Here is a 25,886-nt window from a genome sequence, read left to right on the forward strand (position 1 = left end):
TAACCTGAAACTGTTCTTAACCGGAAGCACCACTTTAGCTAATGGGGCCTCCTGCTGCTGCCGCGCCGCCGGAGCACGATTTCTGTTCTCACCCTGAAGCAAAGTTCTTAACCCGAGGTACTATTTCTGGGTTTGCGGAGTCTGTAACCTGAAGCGTATGTAACCCGAGGTACCACTGTATCTGTTTACAGCCAGAGGAAACAGAGCAGGATGTAGTGTAGGTCAGGACAGGGGCCAAGTCTACCTACGCCAACTGTTTATGAAGTGATTACACTGAGAGCAGCCTTTTCATGGTCACCCTAAGATTTCATGGGTGTAGTAGCATTCATGGGCACTATGGTTTCACTTGGTAGTGTCGACCTTTAATCCCCCACACAGCTTTGGCCCTGTATAACTGAAGGAGCGTCTCCACAACTTCCATCGTTCAGCCCAGACACTGAGGTCCAGCTTTGAAGGTCCTTTTGGTGGTTCCCTCATGGTGAGGAGCCTGCTCACCTTTATGGTGTGGCGGCATTGCGAGCTGGTGAAGGCTTCCAAAGGACCTGACAAGGGAGTCTCAGGTGTTGGGATCCAACCTGAGCAGGCTGGTGGGCGACATAACACCCCCTACGCCTTTCCAAGCCTGCCTGCCATATTGGCCAATAGCAGGCAAGCTTGGATGGGGGGCTGAAGTTGGGGGCAAAGCTGAGGGACATTTAAGCGGAACATTTAAGCAGCTCGCACCTGAGGTTACAGGGTACTAGGCAGAGGGTAGTGGCGCTCGCCCTGTGGAACAACCTCCTGTCAGATGTCAAAGAAATAAACAATTATACGACCTTTCCTAGACATCTAGAGGCAGTCCTGTATTTGGACATTTTTCATGTTTGATGTTCTGTTGTGTCTTTGTATATTCTGTTGGAAGCTGCCCAGAGAGGCTGGGGCAACCCAATCCAATGGGTAGTGTACCCAAATAAATATTATTAATATTATTCTTATTAGCAGTGGGAGGGAAATTAGGTAGGCCGGGGATCCAGATGTGGGAGGATAGAATATTCATACCTCTGTATACCTGAAGAACTCGTTTCCAAGCTGTATACCTGAAGAACTCGTTTCCAAGCTCCTCCACTCAGTGCCAAACTGCTGATAGCAACAACTTTCAACTCAGCAGAGAAGTAAAATCGTGGAGAGAGTGTGTTGCACCTAACAAGTGCCAGGTAAGACTCAATCAGCTACTGGGGTTTTCAGAGGAGATGGCTTATCTAGATCTATGTCAGTCTGGTTTCAGGCTTGGTTATGGGACCGAGACAGCTTTGGTGGATGATGTACAGCCGGAATTGGCCAGGGGAGATGTGTCCTAGCTGGTTCTGCTGAACCTCTCAGCGCCCTTCAGTGCCGTCAACCAAGGTGTTGAGCAGGAGTCCACCAGAACCACCTTCTAGGTTTGCTCCTCCAGGAAGGAACAGAGCCACTGTAAAACAGTGCCTCCGAGTCTCATCCTAGCAAAGTAGCCTTCTTGGGGACTGCTCCCAGACTGGGGAAGTCTTTCCCTAGAAAAGTTAAACAGATTCCTTCTTTGTTGTCTTCCCACCAGCATGTGAAGACTTTCTTGTCCCAACAGGCTTTTGGGAACAGACTAATTCCAATGAAAGGGCTGGTGCCATGCTGTTTTTACTGTAATTATCAGTCTGTTTTAAATTGTGTGTGTGTGTCTACACACACATTATTATTATTATTATTATTATTATTATTATTATTAATTTATAACCTGCCCATTTGGCTGGGTTTCCCCAGCCCCTCTGGGCGGCTTCCAACAGAATATTAAAATACAATAGTCCATCAAACATTAAAAGCTTCCCTAAACAAGACTGCCTTCAGATGTCTTCTAAAAGTCTGGTAGTTGTTTTTCTTTTTGACATCTGGTGGGAGGGCGTTCCACAGGGCGGGGGCCACTACCGAGAAGGCCCTCTGCCTGGTTCCCTGTAACTTGGCTTCTCGCAGCGAGGGAACTGCCAGAAGGCCCTCAGCGCTGGACCTCAGTGTCTGGGCAGAACGATAAGGGTGGAGGCACTCCTTCAGGTATACTGGGCCGAGGCCGTTTACCTCCCCCCCCCCTTTTTTTTAATTAACATATAAAACACATATATTTTCATTTACACAATACACATACACAACACACTACCTTATTTTCATAACAAAACATACCTACATTACTCTATATAATACCTACCTATACTATACATATCAACATATCTACAAACCTACCCCACACAGACACCCACCAAGTGACTTGACTTCCAGCCGTTCTGGTTATGCTACTTTCTTTTTCCAACTAGCTTAAACACATTTCATTATTTCTTTAATCTCTTCTTCTGTCTTGACTTTACTCTCCTTTCACTCTAATCATTTTCTGGATTCACTCAATATCTGTCAGATATTCTACTTTTTCCACATAAATTTTGATGTATTCCTTAAAGATAGCCCACTCCTTATTCGCTTTTTGTACCATTTATCCTCTTATCCTCCCTGTTAGTTCAGCAATATGGAAGTATTCCATCATTTTAGATAGCCAGTCTGTTTTAGTTGGGATGTTGCTGCTTTTCCAATTTTTGGCAATCAATAACCTTGCCGTCATAAGCGCATACATAAATTTTGGTCTGACTGTTCTTTTTATTTCCTCTGACATGATACCTAGGAGAAAGGATTCCAGGGTTTTTTCAAACGAAAATCTAAACATCTTTTTCAATTCGTTATAGATATTTTCCCAGAATTCCACTATCTCTTTGTACTCCCACCACCTGTGTAGAAAGGTTCCTGTCCCGTTGTTGCATCTCCAACAGACATCACTACAGTTTTTATACATTTTTGCCGGTCTGACCAGGATCAGGTACCCTCTGTATTGCATTTTCATTACATTCTCTCTTAAATGATAGCATGCCGTAAATTTTATATCTCTTTTCCACAGCCGTTCCCATTGACTCATCATAATATTTTCCCCTAAATCCCGAGCCCACTTTGCCATCACTGTCTTCACTTGCTCCTCTTTTACCTCCAATTCTAGGAGCAAATCACATAATTTGGAAATATGTTTACTTTTAGATTGGATTAAGTACTCATCCAGTCTTGAAATTTCTTTCTCAAATCCTTTTTGTTTATCTTTGGCCAGTCTCTGATTAATTTGAAAATATTGCAGCCAATCGTTCAAATATTTGTTAACTTCCTTATATTCTTTCAATTTAAGTTTGTTGTTTTCCTCTTCCAATAATACCTTATATGTTGCCCAATTGTTATTCATATTCTTTCTCTTTACGGTCATGATTTCTAAGGGTGAGGTCCACCAAGGTGTTTTGGGTTCTACGATCTCTTTATATTTCATCCATATTTTATGCAGTGATTTCCTTATAATATGGTCCATAAAACCCTTGTGGACTCTCACCTTTTCATCTATTAGGTATGCATGCAATCCAAATCGAGTGCCTACCCCCTCTAGATCAGTATCCTTTAATTTACGTAATCCACTCCCTTAACCAGGTCAGACCTGCTGTAGCATGATATACCGTAATTCCAGGTCAGGTAGGCCAAATCAGCCTCTCTTTCGCCGATCAATTTATAATTTATTCTAGGTTTTTCCCAATTCCATACAAACCCGGCTAGATCTCTTTTCCACTTCTTAAAGCAATCCATACCTTCTAGAATCAGCATGGTTTGGAATAGAAATATCATTCTAGGTAATATATTCGTCTTTACTGTTGAGATACAGCCCCAAAATGATAAATGTAGCCTATTCCTAGTTTCTAAATTTCTCTTTATCTCCTTCCATACTTAAAGTTGAAATACGTCTATATTTTTTGTTGTCATCCATATGCCGAGATATTTCACCCTTTTTTTTATCTCCAACCCTGAGATTTTTTGTAGTTCACTTTTTTCTTGATTCCCCATATTTTTAACTAATAGATTCGGGGTTTTTTAATAGTTTATGTTAAAGCCAGCTAGGTGTCCAGATTCATTTACACATTCTATTGCTCTTGGGATACATTCTGTCAGGTTTTCAGTGGTGATGATCAAGTCGTTTACCAATGTTTAATTGTTTTTTAATGGTTGTTCTCCCTCCTATGTTCTTATATATTCTTATTTTCTCTCTCTCTCACACACACACACTTTTTAAAATTTTCTGTTTTACAGTTTAGAATACATTTAAAAGGTAAAGGGACCCCTGACCATTAGGTCCAGTCGTGGCCGACTCTGGGGTTGTGGCGCTCATCTCGTTTTACTGGCCGAGGGAGCCGGTGTACAGCTTCCGGGTCATGTGGCCAGCATGACTAAGCCGCTTCTGGTGAACCAGAGCAGCGCACAGAAACGCCATTTACCTTTCCACTGGAGCGGTACCTATTTATATACTTGCACTTTGATGTGCTTTCGAACTGCTAGGTTGGCAGGAGCAGGGACCGAGCAACGGGAGCTCACCCCGTCGCGGGGATTCGAACCCCTTGCTTATGATCAGCAAGTCCTAGGCTCTGTGGTTTAACCCACAGCGCCACCCGCGTCCCTACAGAATACATTTAAGCAACCTTAAAATATCAGTGACTTTCCTTCTTCTCTTTCCATGGTTCATTTTGCATATCGTAAATCCCTGGATATTTGACATAAACTAAACCATTCAGTATTCCATTATTACATCCATCAAAACTTATTTACACTGCTGAATTTATCTTAATATTGCCAACGTTTTCAAGTTAGTTATTCTTATTTTCATTTGTAAGCTGTCCTGAGTTCCTGTCAGGGGTAAAAGTGGGGTGTTATAAATATATGATGATGATGATGATGATGATCACCACTTAGTGATTATAGTTCAATATAGGTCAACAGTAAGAATGCAGCAGCATTATATATGTTTGTTTTTCATGCAAGCCTCTTTTTAAAAAAAACAAAACAAAACAAAACAAACCCAACTCCAATACATATGAGAAAAGACAGGCTGAAAAGTATGTTGAGAAAATATGAATAATTTTAAGTGCACAACTCATAGGCTGTGGCACTGTGCTGAACTCCTCATACTATCTAAGAGAAAGGCTTCTGGATCATAATATTTGCTTCTTGTTACTGCTGTAATTTATATAGTTCATCTTATGCTGGGGGCTATCACTTGACTTTGCATTATTGCATGATGGTGGAGGTGATGAAACTTACAGGGGAAACAGAACCTTCTGCTATAACAAACTCAGACAGGAATGCACACAGTAGTGTCACTAAATTGATAGTTAAAAGTCCTGCATTTCTAGAGTCTTAAAAGGCATCTGAAAGTCATTAATCAGCCTAATTTATAGTTGTGCAAAGTTTACTGGGTATTAGGAGCATAGGGCTGGAACCAATCAAGTTCTACTCAAAGTAGACTCATTTAAGTTAAGTGGCCTACTCTAAGTAAGACCAGTGTTGGCCACAACCCATTTGGTCCCAGGCAAAACAGATTTCAAAATAACTTCCCAAATAATAACTTAAAATTTAACAACGGCAAAAATAGCAGATTATTATATATGAAAACACAGGTCTCAAGAAGTTAAGAAGGAAACACAGAAACATACTAAGGCTGTAATGTAAGTAGAGATAGAAAGTAGGTTGGGTTCCAGGAAAAAGCATTAGCTGCTTTCTAAAAAAAAGTGTTGTGAAACTGTTCCTAAAAGGAGGAGGAGGGTTGGTGATCGTGCAAGCACCAGACAATCAGCGCTGATGTCTCCTGTAACTTGTAGAGCTGGTGTTCGCTGAGGTCAGCCAAAAGAAGAAAACCATTTCATACCCGCCAACATTTATCCGATGAAAATAAGGACGTCCTATTCCATAATAGTAATTTTACTATTTATACCTCACCCATCTGATTGAGTTGCCCCAGCCACTCTGGGCAGCTTCCAACATATATAAAGACATATATAAACTTCCCTATACGGAGCTGCCTTCAGATGGCTCTATACCCGCCAACATTTCTCTGATGAAAATAAGGACAGCCTACCATACCTTCTGATGTTTCTCTGATGAAAATAGGGACGTCCTAGGGAAAAGCGGGATATTCCAGTATCAAATCAGCAACCAGGAGCCAGTGTGGTATAGTAGTTAAGAGCAGTGGACTCGTAATCTGGTGGACTGGGTTTGCTTCCCCGCTCGGTGGAAATAAAGATGTGTCAATGGCTCTTTAGAGAAACAGGTCCAGGCAAAATGGAAGCTGTAAGGAGAGACAGCTTTGCTTATAGGTCTGTTTGGCATTTTCTTTTATTTCGAAGATACTGAGCCTGTGCTGAACATCACAAGATATTGTATGGATATTTTGGAGGTATCATTTGATGCCTTGTGTTCTGTTATGAAGAAAGTTCTGCAAGTAAAGTTTTTGAATGATATCTCATGTGTCTCGGTAATGGTACGTTTCAAAAGGAGTTGGACACTTCAAGCTGCACAATATTAATATCTGCAATAACTGAGACTGGGAATAGTTTGCCTAAGGCTACCCAGTGAGTTCATAGCAGAGGTGAGGTTCAAAACAAAACATCCTTACTCAAAACTCAGTCTCTTAACCAGCATGCAACAGCAGATTTTAGTCATAAAATACTTTGATCATTAAATGATCAAAGTACTTTTAGTCCAGGCTACACAAGGAATACAAAACAAAAATGAAAAAAATAATCATATAAATGGGGAGGAAAGATTGCAAACACACGAAAATTGAACTAACCCCATTTTGCAAGAGAAGTGTATTTACTGGTGTCTGTTACAGCAGAAACCATGTTAACTGTTATGTACTGAGTAGAATAGGATCCAAATGCAGCAATCTGATTGGTCCTAGAACAACAGGATTCAGAATGCAGTAGTCTGGTTGGTCTAGAACAATAGGATTCAGAAAGCAATAGTCTGATTGGTCCACTGGAGCCACCCAATCCAGCTCCAGGTGGAAGTGAATCCACAACCTGATTGGCCTACAGGAGAATCCCGGAATTAGCCAATCACGTGAGGCCCATTGTGTAAATAATGTATATAAAGCAGACATTCTGGGGGAACTCCCATTCCTCCTCACCACTATGAGCTTAATAAAGAGCATGAAATCCACTCTCGACTCCGAGTATATTTCATTAACCTTAATATTACATGCCCTGTCCTCTTCCCCTTTCATCATAACACTTGACTTTAGTCCTTTCTACCTTTGATTATTATTATTTTTACTTTGCAGGTAGAGGAGAAACTTAATATCACAAACATGGATTTTGCTCTGATCAAGATATTCTTGATAGCCATAGGTTTCATTGTGGGGATCTTATCTACAGCTTTTCTCGCAATATACCTCCGATGGCCTTCACTACTGATCAAGATAGCAATACGGTAAGTATATTTCTTGGAAGATGTACAGAATGATATGCATGCCTTGCCCAGTTAGGTCAGTGGTAGGGAGCCTCTGGCCCTCCAGGTGTTGCAGAACTACAGCTCCCATAATCCCTGCCCATTGGCCATGTTTTCTAGAGCTGGTAGGAGTTGTAGTCCAGCGGCAACTGGAGGCTCAAAGGTACCGCATTCCTCAACTATGTTGTGTCTCAACTGCACACAGTAATGTTGCAAGATCAGAATCTAGAAAGCCAGATTACAGAAAGCTGGCGTTCCCCTGGAGGGGAGACCACGCAGAGATGTGTGTAGTTCTGAGCATCTTCAAGAAAGTGTTTGGAAACACATGGGGGGGGGGGGACGAGCTACAGATTGCAAACAACAGGAGCAAAGCATATCAAACAGATCTGCAACCAACTACCACTTCTAAGAATAAGAATAAGAATAATAAATTTTATTTATACCCCGCCCTCCCCAGCCAAGGCCGGGCTCAGGGCGGCTAACAACCAATATTAAAAACGAGTTGAATGAATACAACTTAAAAACAAGATTAAAATACAACATTAAAACAATTAAAATGCAGCCTCATCACAGGAGGAGAAAGGAAAAAAAAGGGGGGGGGAGGGAATCAAATTGACTCCAAGCCAAAGGCCATGTGGAACAACTCTGTCTTACAGGCCCTGCAGAAAGAAATCAGATCCTGCAGGGCCCTGGTCTCATGAGACAGAGCGTTCCACCAGGCAGGGGCCAGTGTTGAAAAGGCCCTGGCTATGCTTGAGGCTAATCTAACTTCCTTAGGGCCCGGGACCTCTAGGGTGTTGCTATTCATGAATCTTAAGGTTCTCCGTGGGGCATACCAGGAGAGGCGGTCCTGTAGGTACTAGGGTCCTAGGCCGTGAAGGGCTTTAAAGGTCAAAACCAGCACCTTAAATCTGACCCTGTACTCCACTGGGAGCCAGTGCAGCTGGAAAAGCACTGGGTGAATATGCTCCCATGGCAGAGACCCCGTGAGGAGCCTGCACCTGCTGGAGTTTCTGGGACAGCTTCAAGGGCAGCCCCACGTGGAGCGAATTACAGTAGTCAAGCCTGGAGGTGACCGTCGCATGGATCACTGTGGCCAGGTTGGGGTGGGAAAGAAGGCTTCAGCTGGGCAGTTTGGAATGGGCAGCAAGCAGAGGCATAGCGTGGGGGTGCTGGGGGTGCCGTGGTCCCGGGTGCAAATTGGAGAGGGGCGCAAACAGGTGCCCCCACAGCAGGCTCGCTCCGTAGCAGAAGAAGCTGCGCCTTGGCTGCGGCGCTTGTGCCTGGCGTAGCTCCATGGGACCCGAGGGAGGAGTCACTTCTGACCTGATGGTGGAAAGAAGGAGAGTGGGCAGCAGCTTCCCTGACCCTCTCCTAACCCTGAACTGTGACACGCGGAGGGCGCCCTTTGCGGCTTGCCCCCCTCGAGGGCATGCCCTGCATACCCGCCCCGGGCAGTGTGGGCATACACTCTGCCGCTAGCAGCAAAGTCAGTAACTGAGTTCACCCAAACCAGAGAAGTCAAGTTACATGGCGTAAGAGTGATGCTAAGGGTAGGCCCGAATTTAGGTTTGATGAGGCCTGAAGCTACTGAAGGTAGCTCTCTCTGAGGAGAGCATTACACAAGCATGGAGTAACCACAGGGAGTAACTAAGATCATGGCCACTGGTCCCATCACCTCCTGGCAAATAGAGGGGGGAGAAATGGAGGCAGTGAGAGATTTTACTTTCTTGGGCTCCATGATCACTGCAGATGGTGACAGCAGCCACGAAATTAAAAGACCCCTGCTTCTTGGGAGAAAAGCAATGACAAACCTAGACAGCATCTTAAAAAGCAGAGACATCACCTTGCTGACAAAGGTCCGTATAGTTAAAGCTATGGTTTTCCCAGTAGTGAGAGCTGGACCATAAAGGCTGATTGCTGAAGAATTAATGCTTTTGAATTATGGTGCTGGAGGAGACTCTTGAGAGTCCCATGGACTGCAAGAAGATCAAACTTATCCATTCTGAAGAAAATCAGCCCTGAGTGCTCACTGGAAGGACAGATCCTGAAGCTGAGGCTCCAATACTTTGGCCACCTCATGAGAAGAGAAGACTCCCTGGAAAAGACCCTGATGTTGGGAAAGATGGAGGGCACAAGGAGAAGGGGACAACAGAGGACGGGATGGTTGGACAGTGTTCTCGAAGCTACAAACATGAGCCTGACCAAATTGCGGCAGGCAGTGGAAGACAGGAGTGCCTGGTGTGCTCTGGTCCATGGGGTCACAAAGAGTTGGACACGACTAAACGACTAAACAACAACAACAACAACATCCAGTTTATTTTTTCCTTTGATTTTTTTTGGGGGGGGCCCCCAAGAGAGTGGGGCCCTAAGCTATAACTGTTGATTTAAAGCAGAGTCCCGTGCCCAGCGGAAGGATGAGGAGTACGTGCTGCATACTCTTGGTTGCTTTATTTATAGTTCAAAGCTGGTATATTACAGAAAGACATCTTGCCTCTGCTGGAGCAGAAAAGCATCCTCTCTCCCTGACAGCTCGGAGAGAATCACAAAGTGAAACTGCAAAGTACAGTGAAAAACAGGAAACCAGTGTACGTCACATCCAGTCTCCCTTTCCCGTGAGAAACTCCAACAGTACAGACTGTGGAATGTAAACACCTGTCTCGTGACAAGCCCTTTCGCTGCACAGTGAAGGAAAGCAGAAACCAACATCCTCCCCCTTTCTGTGAACATCACTGGGCAGCGTGTTTGTACAATATCAGTACAAACCCAACTTCTGCACATAGGTACAGTGTTGATCCCTTGATACAATCTTGGACAATACATCAGCAGGAATTTCATTACCTGGCATATAGGACACCGTTACGAGTCCCTTCTGAATACATTCCCTAGCATGCTGCAACTTTAATTGCAAGTGCTTCGTGCTTTGCTTACAACCTTCAGACTTCAGCAAAGCCAAACATGCTTTGTTGTCCTGGTAAACCTGGATTGGACATTTGACAGGAATTTTCATATCTTTGCACAATTGTATTAACCATTCACAATCCTTAAGTGAATACGATAGTGCATTCAGTTCGGCTTCACAAGTACTTAAACTAACTGTTGTTTGCTTCTTGCATGACCAATCAAACAGACCTTGATTGTACATGTAGCAAACTCCAGACGTACTTTTCCTGTCTGTAGTGTCACTTCCAAAACTTGCATCTGCAAATATCTCAAGACCACCAGACTTCTGATTGTTAAATCTCAGTCTGTAATGCATAGTGCCTTTCAAATACCGCGCTATGCGTTTCAGAGCTTTCCAATCCTTGACACTAGGATTGTTGACTTGTCTGCTTAGCAAATTACAGCTAACAGCAATGTCTGGTCTTGAACATCTGGCAATGAAGTTTAGCTTGCCTAGCACACTTCTGTACAGTGTAGTGTCAGAAAATGCTTCTTCAGTGTCATCTACCTGATAACCTGTTGTCATCGGTGTGTCTACAGGGTTAGCATCCATCAGATTTAGTTTGCTTAACACATCAGCAATTTTCCGTGACTGGTGTACTAGAATGTTACCATCTTGATCTCTCTCTATTTCCAGAGATAGGTAGTTGTTTACCTCACCAAGATCTTTCATGTCAAAGTGCTCTTTCAGTTGAGCTAGGGCGTTATTGTACATTGCGACATCTTTCCAAAAGAATAATAAATCATCAACATAAAACAAACAGTACAGTTTCTTTTGCCCCTCCTCTTTGACAAATACACATGGATCAGCTTTCCCTTGCTGAAAACCTAGAGAAAACAATACTTCAGTGAGTTTTGTGTGCCAACACCGTGCACTTTGTTTGAGACCATAAAGGGATTTCTTCAGAGCACAAACAAATCCCTGTTTTACCTGTACGCCATCAGGTGGAAGCATATAAAGTGATTCATCTAGAGATCCGTACAGAAAAGCTGTATTAATATCATGGTGACTAATGTGTAGATTTTCCTCTGCAGCTAGCTTGAGCATAAGCCTAATGCTTTCATATCTCACTGTGGGTGAATAGGTCTCGTGATAGTCTTCACCTGGTACCTGTGCAAAACCTCTGGCTACCAATCTGGCTTTGTGTCTGACTATCTTGCCATTTTGATCTGTCTTCGCTTTGAAGACCCATTTGCTTCCAAGCAGTTTCATTCCTGGAACTACTGGAACTAGCTCCCATGTTTTGTTCCTTTCTAAGGAATCAAGCTCAGCCTTCATGGCATTTAACCATGGCTCAGCTTCCTTTGAATCCAAACCCTGGATGTCTTGGAAACTTGAAGGTTCAAATACCTTCTTGGAGCTTTTAACAGCTGTTACTGCTATCGTAGCAAACTCATCAGCAAATCTCTTTGGAGGTCTGCCTTTTGTGGCTCTTTGTGACCTGCGAATTAGCCTTAAGTCTTCAACACTCTCCTCTTCCTTCTTAGGAGAAAAACGACCTACTGTGAACAATGGTTCCTCCAATTCTTGATCAGAGCTTTCAGAGGGTCGCATAGAGGCTTTCGCACTCTTGAAATCCTCTGAATCACCCGATTCAGTTTCAGATTCAGACTCAGAACCTTCATCAGTGGGTGTGGGTTGTTGTGGTTGCTTTTGACTATCCTCAGTCTCATCACCGTCATCAGGATAACATTGGAAAATTCCCACATTCTCCCCCCACTTTGCATTGTACTCAACACTTCTCGTGAGCTTAATTGTCTTAGAGTCAGTCATCATTATTCTGTAAGACCCTTTCTGATAACCTAGAAAGATACCATGCAATCCACGCTTGTCTAACTTGGAGTTTTGTGGTGAGCGAACCCACATGTCAGAACCAAAAATCTTCATGTGTTTGATGTATGGCTTCTTGCCAAACATCTTCTCATAGGGGGTACAACCAATCGCTGAAGATAACCTGCGATTGTAACTGTAAACAAAACACGAGAGAGATTCGGCCCAATAACTCTCTGGAAGATTGGCATCATGCAGCAAGGTTTTTAACCCTTGAAGCAATGTCTGATTTGCCCGTTCCGCAAGTCCATTCTGCCATGGCGAGCGAGGACTAGACAAATCGTGTTGAATTCCTTTCTCAGTCAGAAAAGCTTCAAACTGCTGAGAAGTGAATTCTCCCCCGCGATCACTGAAAAGAGTCTTTATCTTCTTACCATGCACATTTTCCAACCAAGCACAGAATTCCTTGAACCTAGGAAAAGCCTCTGATTTGTGCTTGAGATTGTACACAAAAATATATCTAGAAAATGCATCAATGAGAACCATGAAGTACCTATTGCCACCCAAAGAGGGCGCTAGTGGTCCAACCAAATCTGCATGAACAACCTGGTATGGTTCCGTAGCTTGCCTACTAGACACCTTACCTTTCGCAGCCATTTTCACCTTGTTTGCTGCGCATGCTTTGCACTTCATGTGGTACCTGCAGGGTTTAATAGTCATACCTTCAACCAAGGCAGGCATTTTAGATACTGCCTCAAAATGCAAATGACCAAATTTTCGGTGAAAATCATGAATACATTCTGCATGCAAACTTTTGTTAGAACCTGCAATGCAACAAGTGTCATCCTTTTCAACATCATCATAATACAAAACAAACAAACGATCAACATATTCAGCATGCAATACATAATCATTTTTCTTTGTGATGATGCACTTCCTGTTCTTGAAGGAAACGTCAATGTTCCGCTCATTCAGCTGTCCAACGCTGAGCAGATTATGTTTGGCGTCTGGCACGTAAAGCACATTCTGTATCGATAAGTCCAAACTGTGAAGAACAACAGTTCCGTAGCCTTTACTGGGAATAGTGTGGTCATCCGCCTGGTGAATCGCACCTTCCTGCGGTGTAAAAGACACAAACAGTCTCTTATCGTTGCACATGTGGTGGGTCGCCGCTGAATCAACAACGAAGAAAGATCTAGACGTCTTCTGGACCTCTGCAACCTTTGGAGTGAAGCGTGAAACCATAGCCTTGTGCTGCGTTGTCCTAGACACCGGACCTTTGCCTTTGCCTCGGCCTTTTCCGCGCGATGAGCTATCGCTGCGCTGTTCTGTCTTGGCCCTGGGATATCTGCATTCCCTCTTCATATGGCCTAGACGTCCACACGAGTAGCATTTCACTGCCTTCAAAGCTTTGGCGCCATCTGGTGGTTCCACTGCACTATGGGACGACGTCTGTGAAGACTCCCCCTTGCCCATGCAGCTAGCACCCCGGCGATCTGCTTCATTTAATATCACGGCAGTAACAAAGTCCACTGTCAGCTGAGCAGTTGGTTGCACAGCAATCTGGGTTGCAACAGACTCCCAACCTGAACCCAAAGATTGTAGTATCATGAAAGAATACACAGCCTCTGGAAAGTTGAGTCCTCTCTGTTGCAGCTCATGTCTCAGATTTTGCATCTCCATCAGATGTAAACGCACATCTCCACCTTCAGCAAGAGCCATATTATGCAGCTTGTTAAAGTAAAACATAGTGGATCCAGCTTCTGTCCTTAAGTGAGCCTCTCTCAAAGCGTCCCAAATTTCTCTGGCTGAGGTCTTATCACGCAATAGACAGAGCTCTTCTGGGGATACTATCAATGTAAGAGTTCCCCTTGCTTTGGAATCCTTAGCTTCCCATTCATCTGTAACTGGAGCTGGGGGGGTTTCTGTAATCACCTCAAACAAACCCTCTTTCCGCAGAATTGCCTCTGCATACAGAACCCAGTCCGCGTAATTTTTCTTGTTGAGCTTAGGAATCCCACAAGCATCCTGAAGGGCCATCATGACTCTGGCATTAGCCTTCAGCATCATATATGCTGCTTTAAATCTTGCTGCGTCACTGCTGCAGCTGCCTTATTCCAAAAGCGCACTTAAAAGTTACTTTCGATTTCCCCAGCATAGTAACTTGTGCCTGGGAGCCTTTTGCCTATTCCCGGCAAAACGGCTTTGAAAGTTCAAAGTCCAGCCATAAAGCCATTAACTAGAAGCTGGCAGGCTGCCCGGAGCAGTAGCACATACCTCATCAATCACTTTTACGCGCAGAGCAGATTCCGATCCGACCTGTCCCTCTGCATTCCGATCCTTTGCCGGCACTCCGATTCGACTTCTGGGCCCATAACCACGTGTTGATTTAAAGCAGAGTCCCGTGCCCAGCGGAAGGATGAGGAGTACGTGCTGCATACTCTTGGTTGCTTTATTTATAGTTCAAAGCTGGTATATTACAGAAAGACATCTTGCCTCTGCTGGAGCAGAAAAGCATCCTCTCTCCCTGACAGCTCGGAGAGAATCACAAAGTGAAACTGCAAAGTACAGTGAAAAACAGGAAACCAGTGTACGTCACATCCAGTCTCCCTTTCCCGTGAGAAACTCCAACAGTACAGACTGTGGAATGTAAACACCTGTCTCGTGACAAGCCCTTTCGCTGCACAGTGAAGGAAAGCAGAAACCAACAATAACTTGTTTAGCTTATACGTAAATCCGACACTGGCTGAGGGCAGCATGCAGGCTGCAACATCTGTCTTAAAGCAAAGTTATGGATCAGGCAATGATAAATGACCTCTACAAAACCATTGCGTTGATTCCCTGCAAAACACCCTTCCTCTGCATTATCTCCTTTATCTTCCTCTCTCTTTACTTGTAGGTTCAAACGCTGGCAGACCGGGGTGGAGGTAAAATATGCCACCTTCAAGGACTATCGGTTCTGTTACTTCTGCCGTGGAAAGCCTGGACCCCAACCAGTCATGCTGATGCTTCATGGATTCTCCATCAGCAAAGACATGTGGTTAGGCACAGTTGAAGTATGTTCCCATTTTGCTGTTCGGGGCCTGGGACCTCCTCCTCCTCTTCCTCCTCCTCCTCCTTTTATTTATACCCCGCCCATGTAGCTGGTTTTCCCCAGCCACTCTGGGTGGCTTACAGTAAATAAAAAAATTGTAAAACATTAGATATTAAAAATTTCCCGATACAGGGCTGCCTTCAGATGTTTTCTAAAAGTCAGGTAGTTGTCTATTTCCTTGATATCTGATGGGAGGGCGTTCCACAGGGCGGGTGCCACTACCAAGAAGGCCCTCTGCCTGGTTCCCTGTAACCTCACTTCTCGCAGTGAGGGAACCTCCAGAAGGCCCTTGGTGCTGGACCTCAGTGTCCGGGCCGAATGATGGAGGTGGAGATGCTCCTTCAGGTATACTGGGCCGAGGCCGTTTAGGGCTTTAAAGGTCAGCACCAACACTTTGAATTGTGCTCAGAAACGTACTGGGAGCCAATGTAGGTCTTTCAGGACTGGTGTTATATCGTCTCGGCGGCCACTCCCAATCACCAGTCTAGCTGCTGCAGATCAGGGCTTCAGGATCCTGCCCCACTAAAAGAACCCACAATGCAACCCTCCAAATTAAGGGTCAATAGCCTAGGTAAAGAGAAAAGACAGTGCAGAAGTGATTTCCAGTATATGGTGAGAGAAATGCTCTTATGTGACAAGAGCCCCAAGTCTTCTTGGGAGCCCTTACACGAGAACCTCTGTGGTTCTCTTCCTTGCCGTCTGCAAACCTGTGAAAACGCAGCCCTTTCACATGAGCAGTTTTCAAGGCAAAGGCTCCCCAGGTGTTTTCCTGTTTTAAATTCTCACTTATCAAGGCAAATTGCTTCGATTGCGCAGTTTCTTTCCTGGTTCCATCTTTCCACAGCTCTTTCCCAAGGATCTCCACTTCATCTGCCTTGACATGCCTGGTCATGGTGAAAGTAGTCACTTGGAGGGAGAGAGCTACACAGCAGCTGCTCAGGTGGAAAGGGTACATCAGGTAAGTCTTTGCCCTTAGCTGTCCACAGGTGCACGGCCCCTTGAAGGCTGGCAAGTGAGAGGTTCTGGTTAAAATGCTTGCCTTCCTTTTATTTGCTGGGGAGGAATCCTGTTTCTGCATCACTGCAGTGTCAAAATTCCTGCGATTGAGATTACTGTTGCCACATTAACTTTCATCTGTTGGTGAAACCACTTACATGCACTATTCATTGCAGCTTTGCCACTTTAACTCACCAGTTGGTTGATTCCCCCCCCCCCCGAGAGAAACCAGTAGGGCACGATCTGGCTCTGGGCCCTGGTGGTCTACCTGAACCAGGGGTCAGCAAAGTTTTTGAGGCGTGGGCTGTTCCACAGTCTCGCAGACACCATGGTGGGCCGGAGGGTGTGAGTGCGCGCACACGCACACACACATGCATGCGCAAACGCTATTTCCAGTGCTCCTTCTGGTGCTGAGGAGGCGTGCGCAGCTTCCCATAGGCTGCAGGAGCTTCCTGCAGCCAATGGGAAGCCGGTCAGCGTTGCAGAAGGCGGTCCCTGCTCTGCTCTGCGCCTGGGATATCTGGGGAGCAAGCAGAATGGTGCAGCAGGCCTTTGAGTGACACCACTTCCGCTCTCCCTTTGGCATCCTGGGAAAAGCAGTACAGTGGTACCTCGGGTTACATACGCTTCAGGTTACAGACTCCGCTAACCCAGAAATAATACCTCGGGTTAAGAACTTTACCTCAGGATGAGAACAGAAATCGTGTGGCGGCAGCAGGAGGCCCCATTAGCTAAAGTGGTGCTTCAGGTTAAGAACAGTTTCAGGTTAAGAACAGACCTCCGGAACGAATTAAGTACTTAACCTGAGGTACCACTGTTGAGGCAACAGTAGGATCTCCCACGCTTTCCCAACCCATCTTATGTCACCTAGAATCTGTGACAAGAGCCCCAAGTCTTCTTGGGAGTACCTACAAAGAGTACTGAAGAGCTGGAAGACAGCACAACATCTCCACCCGTGTGTCTTCTTTCAGTTTGTTGAGTGCACTGGTCTGAACCAAAAGCCTTTCCACCTGGTTGGCATGTCCATGGGTGGAGTGATTGCTGGCACTTATGCTGCTTGGTATCCATCTGAGGTCTGCTGCTTATCCCTCATGTGCCCAGCAGGTGAGTGTGCGCCGCTTATCCCTCCTTTGCCCAGCAAGTCTAACACTGCAAACAAGTCCCACTGAATTCAAGGTGATTTATATCTGATTAGGTAAGCCTAGGGTTGTGCCATAAGGCTGCAATCCTATACAGTGGTACCTCGGGTTACATACGCTTCAGGTTACATACGCTTCAGGTTACATACACTTCAGGTTACAGACTCCGCTAACCCAGAAATAGTACCGCAGGTTAAGAACTTTGCTTCAGGATGAGAACAGAAATCGTGTGGTGGCAGCGGGAGGCCCCATTAGCTAAAGTGGTGCTTCAGGTTAAGAACAGTTTCAGGTTAAGAACGGACCTCCGGAATGAATTAAGTACTTAACCTGAGGTACCACTGTACACACTTGCCTGAGAGTAAGTCCTATAGAGTTCAGAGGAACTAAACATGCATAGGATTGCATTTGGGGTATTGTTTAGCTTCGTCCTTTTTTGTTATTTTTGCCTTCATTGTCTCAATTGTTTTTATGAGTTTCAGTTAACAAGGCTCAAGGATGTGGGCACAGTGCTTGGATCAGTCAGGGTGACCCCTTGCGCTCTGGACCCTTGCTCATCATGGCTGATAAAAACTAGCAGGGAGAGGACAGCTTGCTGTGGCAGGGAAGTATACCTGAAGGAGTGCCTCCACCCCCATCATTCAGCCCGGACACTGAGGTCCAGCGCTGAGGGCCTTCTGGCAGTTCCCTCACTGCGAGAAGTGAGGTTACAGGGAACCAGGCAGAGGGCCTTCTCAGTGGTGGCGCCCGCCCTGTGGAACACCCTCCCATCAGATGTCAAGGAAATAAACAACTACCTGACTTTTAGAAGACATCTGAAGGCAGCCCTGTATGGGGAAGTTTTTAATGTTTGACATTTTATTATGTTTTTATATGTGCTGGAAGCCACACAGAGTGGCTGGAGAAAACCAGGGTATGTATGTATGTATGTACGTATGTATGTATGTATGTACGTATGTACGTATGTATGTATCTATGTATGTATGTATAAATGCCTCCTTGCGAGGAGGGTGGTCCTTGCCTGCTTGAAGGAGGTTGTAGGAAAACCACTCCTCAATAAACCCTCCCCGAATTTGGAAAATTTGGAAAAGCCAGTTGCTAATCTCCCTTCCTTGGGCAAAGTTCTTGAGCGGGTGGTCATGGACCAGATCCGGGATCTCAATCTCGCCTTCTGGGTTTGTTCGCCAGCAAATTCAGCCGTGTGCTTTATCTCCCGAACCTTAGGTCTGCAGTATCGCACACATAACGAGGTTGCCAAGCAATTGTGGGAACTGAGTAAGACTAAGGGCTTGGGCAAGATACCTTGCCTTCCTTTGACTGTAAAGGAGGTAGAAGAAACCATGGCACTCTCCCTATACCACGTTCCCAAAAATATAAACAAACAGGTAAAGAAGCAGCCGTCTGCAGTTGGTAGTTCTCTGAGCTAAATATCTCTGCAGCCCTTTCTCCCTTCCCTGAACTGTTTTGTTGTCATAGTCAGAAAAGCCACAGGCTGAAATCCAAAAGGGAGAGTAAATAGGAAGGGTGACCAGGGGGCGCGTGCTGAGACTGTTGGCATTTGAGTTGAATGCCCAGCAGAAGCCAAACTGAATACAGAGTCCTTGCTGGCGGAGCATGCTTCACCCTGGATACCATCACACTTAGACTCCAGGTTTTGGAAAATAAGAAAGCTAACGTTTGCTGTTGGAAATACATGTTTGCTAGAATAAGGATCTTAGATGGAGATACAATAATCTATGCTTGGATCTCCCAAGTATGTCTGCTATCATTAAGGAGGCATGAAGAAGGAGGAAAGGAAGGAGGAATTGAGGTCAGCAACCCTAAGATTATCAGTCTAATCTGAAGATCAGCACGTCAGGTGAAGGAAGACAAGTCTAGGAAGCTTGGAGGTTTTTCTGGCCGGGGCTGATAGATGTTGAATTCTCAACCCCTGATTTACACACTGCAAGTTCATACTAAGTGAACTATCATTTAACTGCCTGTCATGTGTGTTAGGTTGTGGGCGAACATATCAGACGACACAGCGATTCTTCCAAAGCAGCTCTTTATTTGTAAGCTAGAACAGGACAGAACTGAGGAGCTCAGTCAGCCTGCTTATATAGAGCTCCACTAGAATGCAACAGTAACCATTTTCTGTAACTATCCAATTACTGAACGTCACTTTTGACCCTTCATTTGCATACAAACTATCCAATCACTGAACGTCACTTTCGATCCTTCATTTGCATAGCTATCTACAGTATTCCCCCTGCTGGCCCAGGGTGAGAACTTCAGAACATAACATTGTGCTTCCTGTGACTCTTTGTTTCCCCTCCATAGTTCATACAGGGATTTCTGGACTATCAGATTCCACGTTACGCAATCTTAAAAAAATGTAAGTGCAACAGTGACCAAAAAAAGGCTTCTAGTGAGATAACTCCAAATATGCAATTGCAGCCAGTCACAGCTCTTTGACTTGCATACCTGACTGACATACATGCTGATGTTTCTCATATTCACATCTTAAAATTAATTTCACATAACTAAACAGTGAAGCCTCCTCAGAGACTTCTTCCCACTATTAGAGAAATACTATGCTATCTTCAGCTCTGTTGTTGTGAATGAATCACACCAGTAATGATGCCAAAATGGATAGTTTATTGGTTCAGAATAACCATCTCCACAACTCATAACACTTGTCCATAAAGCCAGTGTGGTGTAGTGGTGAAGAGCGGTAGTCTCGTAATCTGGGGAACCGGCTTCGCGTCTCTTCTCCTCCACATGCAGCTGCTGGGTGACCTTGGGCCAGTCACACTTCTCTGAAGTCTCTCAGCCCCACTCACCTCACAGAGTGTTTGTTGTGGGGGAGGAAGGGAAAGGAGAATGTGAGCCGCTTTGAGATTCCTTAGGGTAGTGATAAAGCGGGATATCAAATCCAAACTCTCTCTCTCTAACTTGTTTACAGACAGAGGGCCTTCTTGGTAGTGGCGCCCACCCTGTGGAACGCCCTCCCTTCAGATGTGAAGGAAATAAGCAGCTTTCCTATCTTTAAAAGACATCTGAAGGCGGATTTGTTTAGGGAAGTTTTTAATATTTAATATTTAACACTCGATTGGGAGCCGCCCAGAGTGGCTGGGGAAACTCAGCCAGATGGGCGGGGTATAAATAAATTATTATTATTACTATTACTATTGTTGTTATCTTTAAGTCCTTCTCAGGATGGATTTTAATCAAATGGGAGGAAAAACTACCCATATTCCCACCCACCATCCCACTTACCCGCTTAGGGTGGTGGGGGCATGGCAGGAATGGAGGTCCCTCTCACACAAACCCTCACCTTTCCTCTCTCCTCCCCTTTAAGTTCCATCACAGCAGGAGCAAATCCAGCTTTGGTAGGGTCCTTGGGATCTGATTGGGATGCTGCCCAGGGGCTGGATCTATACTAATCTAAAAAAAACGCTAAGAAATTATATAGCTCTCAATGCAAGCTTCCATCGCAGGCTTCCTCAGCCTCGGCCCTCCAAATATTTTTTGGCCTACAACTCCCATGATCCCTAGCTAGCAGGACCAGTGGTCAGCGATGATGGGAATTGTAGTCTCAAAACATCTGGAGGGCCGAAGTTGAGGAAGTCTGGTCCACTGACTGCTGTGTAGCGCCCCCTGATGTCACATGTTTGTAATGCATTTATAACATTATACGGTAACTCTGGGGGTCACTGAGGTAAGCCACTTAGCTGCTCCACTGAGTCTCCTCAAAATGCCCGCTGCCTCCACCTACTGACTTATAAAGAGGAATGGGACTCTCCTTTTACAATACTACTCAGTATTGAGTAGTGGGGTGAGAGACATTTACGTGAGAACACACCCAGATCACAGCAAAAACAACTATGTATAATAATAATAATAATAATAATAATAATAATAATAATAAATTTATTTATATCACGCCCTCCCCAGCTGAAGCCGGGCTCAGAGAGGCTAATAACAGTAAAAATAACACAGTTTACATAAAATCACAATCAATTAATTGAAATACATTCTAAAATCAATTCAGAGTCAAATTAATGGCAACCATTGGGCTAGAGTTCTATGAAGATTACAGAAGGAGAGAGGGGGTCAGACTGTGCCTTGGCCAAAGGCCTGGTGGAACAGCTCTGTCTTGCAGGCCCTGCGGAAAGATGTCAAGTCTATAAGTCTATAACTTCTGGATGCAACAGCCATTATATACAGAGTCCTCCTAGTTTCCAGACAGCAGTCCCATCTCTTTTAGATATATGCTGTGCTTTCATGTCTTCCTCATACTCCTCCCTGCCCCACAAGCCTCTCTACCCCCCACAGTCTGTCATTTTCCAATGGACTCTGTCTCTCTCTGCCTGTCACTCAAACTCCTTCCAACATTCTATTCCGCTGGCCCCTACTGTCCATCATTCTTCCAGCAGCTGTCCTGCCACAGGTGGTTTTCCAGAGTTCTGGCATCAAGGACCCTGGAAATCGCTGGCTTCCCAATGTTCCCTGGCACCTTGGCAGAGCCAGGTTTCTTCCGGGTGCTGGCAAAATCGAGAGGAAGCATGCAAACTAGGCCAATGGATGTAGTTATCTCTGCAGTATTTGTGGCACACCCTTTCTGAACAGCTTTCAATGTTTTAATAGACATTTTATTCGTTTTATTTTGTAGTGTCAATCATAACGAGAATGAGAATAAGGCATAGCTGTCAAGCGTCCCTTATTTGACGGGACAGTCCCTTATCCCAGGGCCATGTCCCGCTGCTGTCCCTTATTGATGATGTCCCTTAAATAAGTTACTGAAGGTAATGGGGCCCTTTCTATGTCCAGCTGTCCTTTGTCAACAACAAATTGTTGCTGGTTTTTTGTGTTGAATATATGCTATATGGTAATTTATGGACCTAATAGGTATCTAAAACCATTTGCACGCAACAAAATATGTATTTTATCAAAGTAATTGTTGATCCCTTATTTTGGCTGCTGATCCCTTATTTTCGAGGTTGCTGGTCCCTTATTTTCAAATCTGTAAGTTGACAGCTATGGAATAAGGATGACGGTTCACCAGGTTGTGAAACAGGCACACACCTTAGGAAGCAAAGGGTTGTATTCAGCTAAGATATATTCAAAGCAGACCCACTGAAATCAATGAACCCAAGTTAGTCCATTTCAATGGGTCTGCTCTGAGTAGGACAAATGTAAGAAGCAACCCTAAAATGTGCAGAGAAAAATGTGATGACAGAAAGAAGAATAATTTTGCTTTTTTTTACTGGGAAAGGTTTGCTGGACTGTATCTCTGCGGAGTCCAGGTACAGCCTTCATGACAACATGAGCAAGATCAAGGCTCCCACACAGATTATTTGGGGAATGCACGACAAGGTTAGTGTGTGTGTGCTCTGCTTTCTTTTGCTGTGCTAATGGCTGGGTGCACCTTAAGCCAACAATCACTTTTAGTCCTAGCTGATATTTTGAATTACTGTATTTTTCGCCCTTTGGACGCACTTTTTCCCCTCCAAAAATGAAGGGGAAATGTGTGTGCGTCCTATGGGGCGAATGCAGGCTTCAGGAAGCTATCCGCAAGCCTTGCAAGCCTGGCGGGAGGTCCCGCAGGCTCGCAAGGCTTGCGGGCAGCAGCCTGCAGCCCAAAAGCTCGGGGGACAGCGGGGAGACGCAGCGCCGCCACCCCGCTATTCCCCGACCTGGTCTGGAGGCTGGCGGCTGGCAAGCCGCTGCCCCACGGAGGCTAGAGAGGTTGTCCCTGAAGGCAGAAGAGGGAGACGGAGTGCTCCGTCTCCCTCTTCTAGCTTGGGGATGGCTGCGCAAACCTGGGGGGGAAATAAAAAAATTTTCCTTGATTTCCCCCCCAAAAAACTAGGTGCGTCCTATGGGCCGGTGCGTCCTATAGGGCGAAAAATACGGTACTCCATTGTTACTTTGAACTGTTCTGCGAACTGTTATGCTCTGCATTCAGAAAAGCAGCTGGTACATTCCATAAGCAGCTGAAAGGCAAAGCCCCCAGTCCTGGGGGGGAGAGAGGCTCTACAGGATGGTACCCAGGTATGGTGCAGGTGCTCATTGGCACTGCTATTGACACACATTCCTTGAATGCATGGAGACGCCGCTAGCACTTCCAGAAGGGGCCAGGGCTGGAAAACAAAATTTGAGATATTGTACAAAGAAACACACACACACCTTGCAGCTAGAGCCACGTAACAAAAATGAGAGAACCACTCATCAATGGAAGTTTGTTGGTTCCAGAGGGTGTTGCTGTTGGGAGCTAGGGCAGAGAGAGATGCTTAAGAAAATGTATGGCTGGTGGTGGTTTCAGCCTACCGAGCAGAGATACAGAGGTCACATTAGAAGTTCTTGTATGGGAGGTGTGGGTGGCGCTGTGGTCTAAACCACTAAGCCTCTTGGGCTTGCCGATCAGAAGGTCGGAGGTTCAAATCCCTGCAATTGTCGGAATCTCCGCTATGACTGAGCTACTTCTCCGGTTGAGCCTTCGGAATCTCCTCAGATGATGATTAACGACCCGAGCCTTTGATAAGGCTCCAGGCATGTTCCCCGTTCAGTAGAGTATCAAAGCAGCAGAAGGGACGAGAAATATGAGCTACATTGCCAGGCTTTATTTCTCGCTGTGCAGACAGAAAAGAAATATACATGCTCTCTCTGTGAAAGCAGAGAGCAACTGGAAAACAAAGGAACAGGAAACCAGTAACATCACATCCGTCTCCCGTGAGACTTCCAACAGCCTGGAATGGCCGGAATGCAAAACAGAGTCTTGTGACTCCAAGCAGCTGCACAGTGGCAAAACAGAAACTAACAGCAATGGGGTGAGCTCCCATTGCTCTGTTCCAGCTTCTGCCAACCTAGCAGTTTGAAAGCACACCAGCGCAAGTAGATAAATAGGTACTGCTGTGGCAGGAAGGTAAATGGCATTTCCATGCACTTTGGTTTCCATCATGGTGTTCTGTTGCGCCAGAAGCAGTTCAGTAATGCTGGCCACATGACCCAGAAAGCTGTCTGTGGACAAACGTTGGCTCCCTTGGCCTGAAAGCGAGATGAGCGCCGCAACCCCAATGTGGTGGAAATGGCAAGGGATTAGCAAGCAGAGCGAGCAGGGACACAGCCTGTAGTTTTAAAATAAAGATAGAGGCGGTCATCTTTATCCCCGCAAGAATGCCTGGGAGCAACGCTATGTCACTCTGTCCCCGGAATGTGGCTGGGCTGCTGAGAACAATGTGGGCACCAGACATAAATTCCTTTTCCTTTCTTTCAGATCACTGATCCTTCTGGAGGAGAAATTTTAGCTGCCACCATCCCCAACTCCCAACTGCATATGCTGGAGAAATGTGGACACTTCATGATGATGGACAGGCCCAAAGAATCCGCCAAGCTCCTTGTGGAATTCCACAATTCAGTCTGTGGCAAGGTGGAGGCTAAGAAGCCAATATAACCCTCACTAAGGAGTCAAGCAGATGGAGCATTCGAAGCAACTTTCTTGCTCTTGAAAGAAAAGGGGCCTCAAATGGACACTGTGGGTGTTTGCCCTGGTTCGCCCCCCCTTGCTTATTTGCTTTGCCATATAATATTTGGAAGCTGGGATGATTGGCCTGGCCTCCCACAGCTTCTGACAGAGCTTGGCATTTGTATGTTCAGACTGACTTCTTCCTTTGTGCAATTTTAACCTGCATTAAGGCCAGGAGTGAGTATATGATAACAACAAGATGAAAAAGAAAGTAATAAAGGACTATCCGGATCGAACTGGATAGAACTGTCTAAATAAAGCAGTAAAATAAGTGATGCCTGGAGTTATCCGGAATTTTGGACTCGTGCCAAGCTTGATGTATGGGTACCCTCAAGAAAATTTAAAATTTGGCTGTATAATTTGGAACTAATGTGATTTGAACAATGTGATGTGATTGGCCTGTTAATAAAAATTATTTTCAAAAAAAAAAAAAAAGGCCAGGAGTGAAAGGGGTGATGTAGAAAAAAATAGGGTTTGTCTTTTGCTGCCCAGCTCCCCAAGGGACTGAGTCCCCCAAGTCCATGATCAGTCAGAGATGAATGGGTGAAGGCAAGGATCCAAAGAAAGCAAGGGAGATCTAAACAGCTCTGTTTTAATATTTAATAAATTATTGTATTTTAATATTTTGCTGGAAGCCGTCCAGAATGGCTGGGGAAACCCAGCCAGATGGGCAGGGTATAAATAATAAATTATCGTTATTATTCTGTGGCAACAGAGTTCCCTCCCTACTTGCAAGGAGGTAGGAGAGACCCCCAACAAAGGTGTGCAAGTCCCTATAAAGACTTTATATGACGTCTGTATAAAGACTTTTGAAATTGCCCACCCCTTAGCCCAAGACCACTCCAAAAACATCAGACATACATCAAAGAAGGAGGTGGGCTTGCACGTTCCTATGACCCTTGGGAGCGAAGCCATTGGGAGTTTCATACTCACAGCAAACTCACCCAAGGCGGTAAGGTCAAAGGGGAGGAGCTAGACAAAGAATGATCCAAGAAGACCTCAGTGGCAGAACAGGTGGAAGTTAACAAGTAGCGTGTTACAATGGCTGTGAAGGCGGATGAAGGCTGCAGCATATAAGAATCTACCAGT

The 25,886-nt window shown here is 45.1% G+C and overlaps 1 protein-coding gene across 1 annotated transcript; it reads left to right on the plus strand.

Moving 5' to 3' along the window:
• Positions 1-1,110: 1,110 nt before the first annotated feature.
• On the plus strand, positions 1,111-25,232 carry LOC308471627 (monoacylglycerol lipase ABHD6-like). Its single transcript, XM_080995870.1, has 9 exons — positions 1,111-1,193; positions 7,184-7,332; positions 14,964-15,120; positions 16,003-16,116; positions 17,126-17,258; positions 18,515-18,675; positions 19,610-19,664; positions 22,548-22,648; positions 24,549-25,232. The coding sequence occupies exons 2-9, from the start codon at positions 7,211-7,213 to the stop codon at positions 24,723-24,725; spliced, it is 1,020 nt and encodes a 339-aa protein (XP_080851996.1). The 5' UTR covers positions 1,111-1,193; positions 7,184-7,210; the 3' UTR covers positions 24,726-25,232.
• The last annotated feature ends 654 nt before the right edge of the window (positions 25,233-25,886 follow it).

Source organism: Podarcis pityusensis, assembly GCF_964106645.2.
Source record: "Podarcis pityusensis genome assembly, chromosome: 2".
Lineage (NCBI taxonomy): Eukaryota > Metazoa > Chordata > Lepidosauria > Squamata > Lacertidae > Podarcis > Podarcis pityusensis.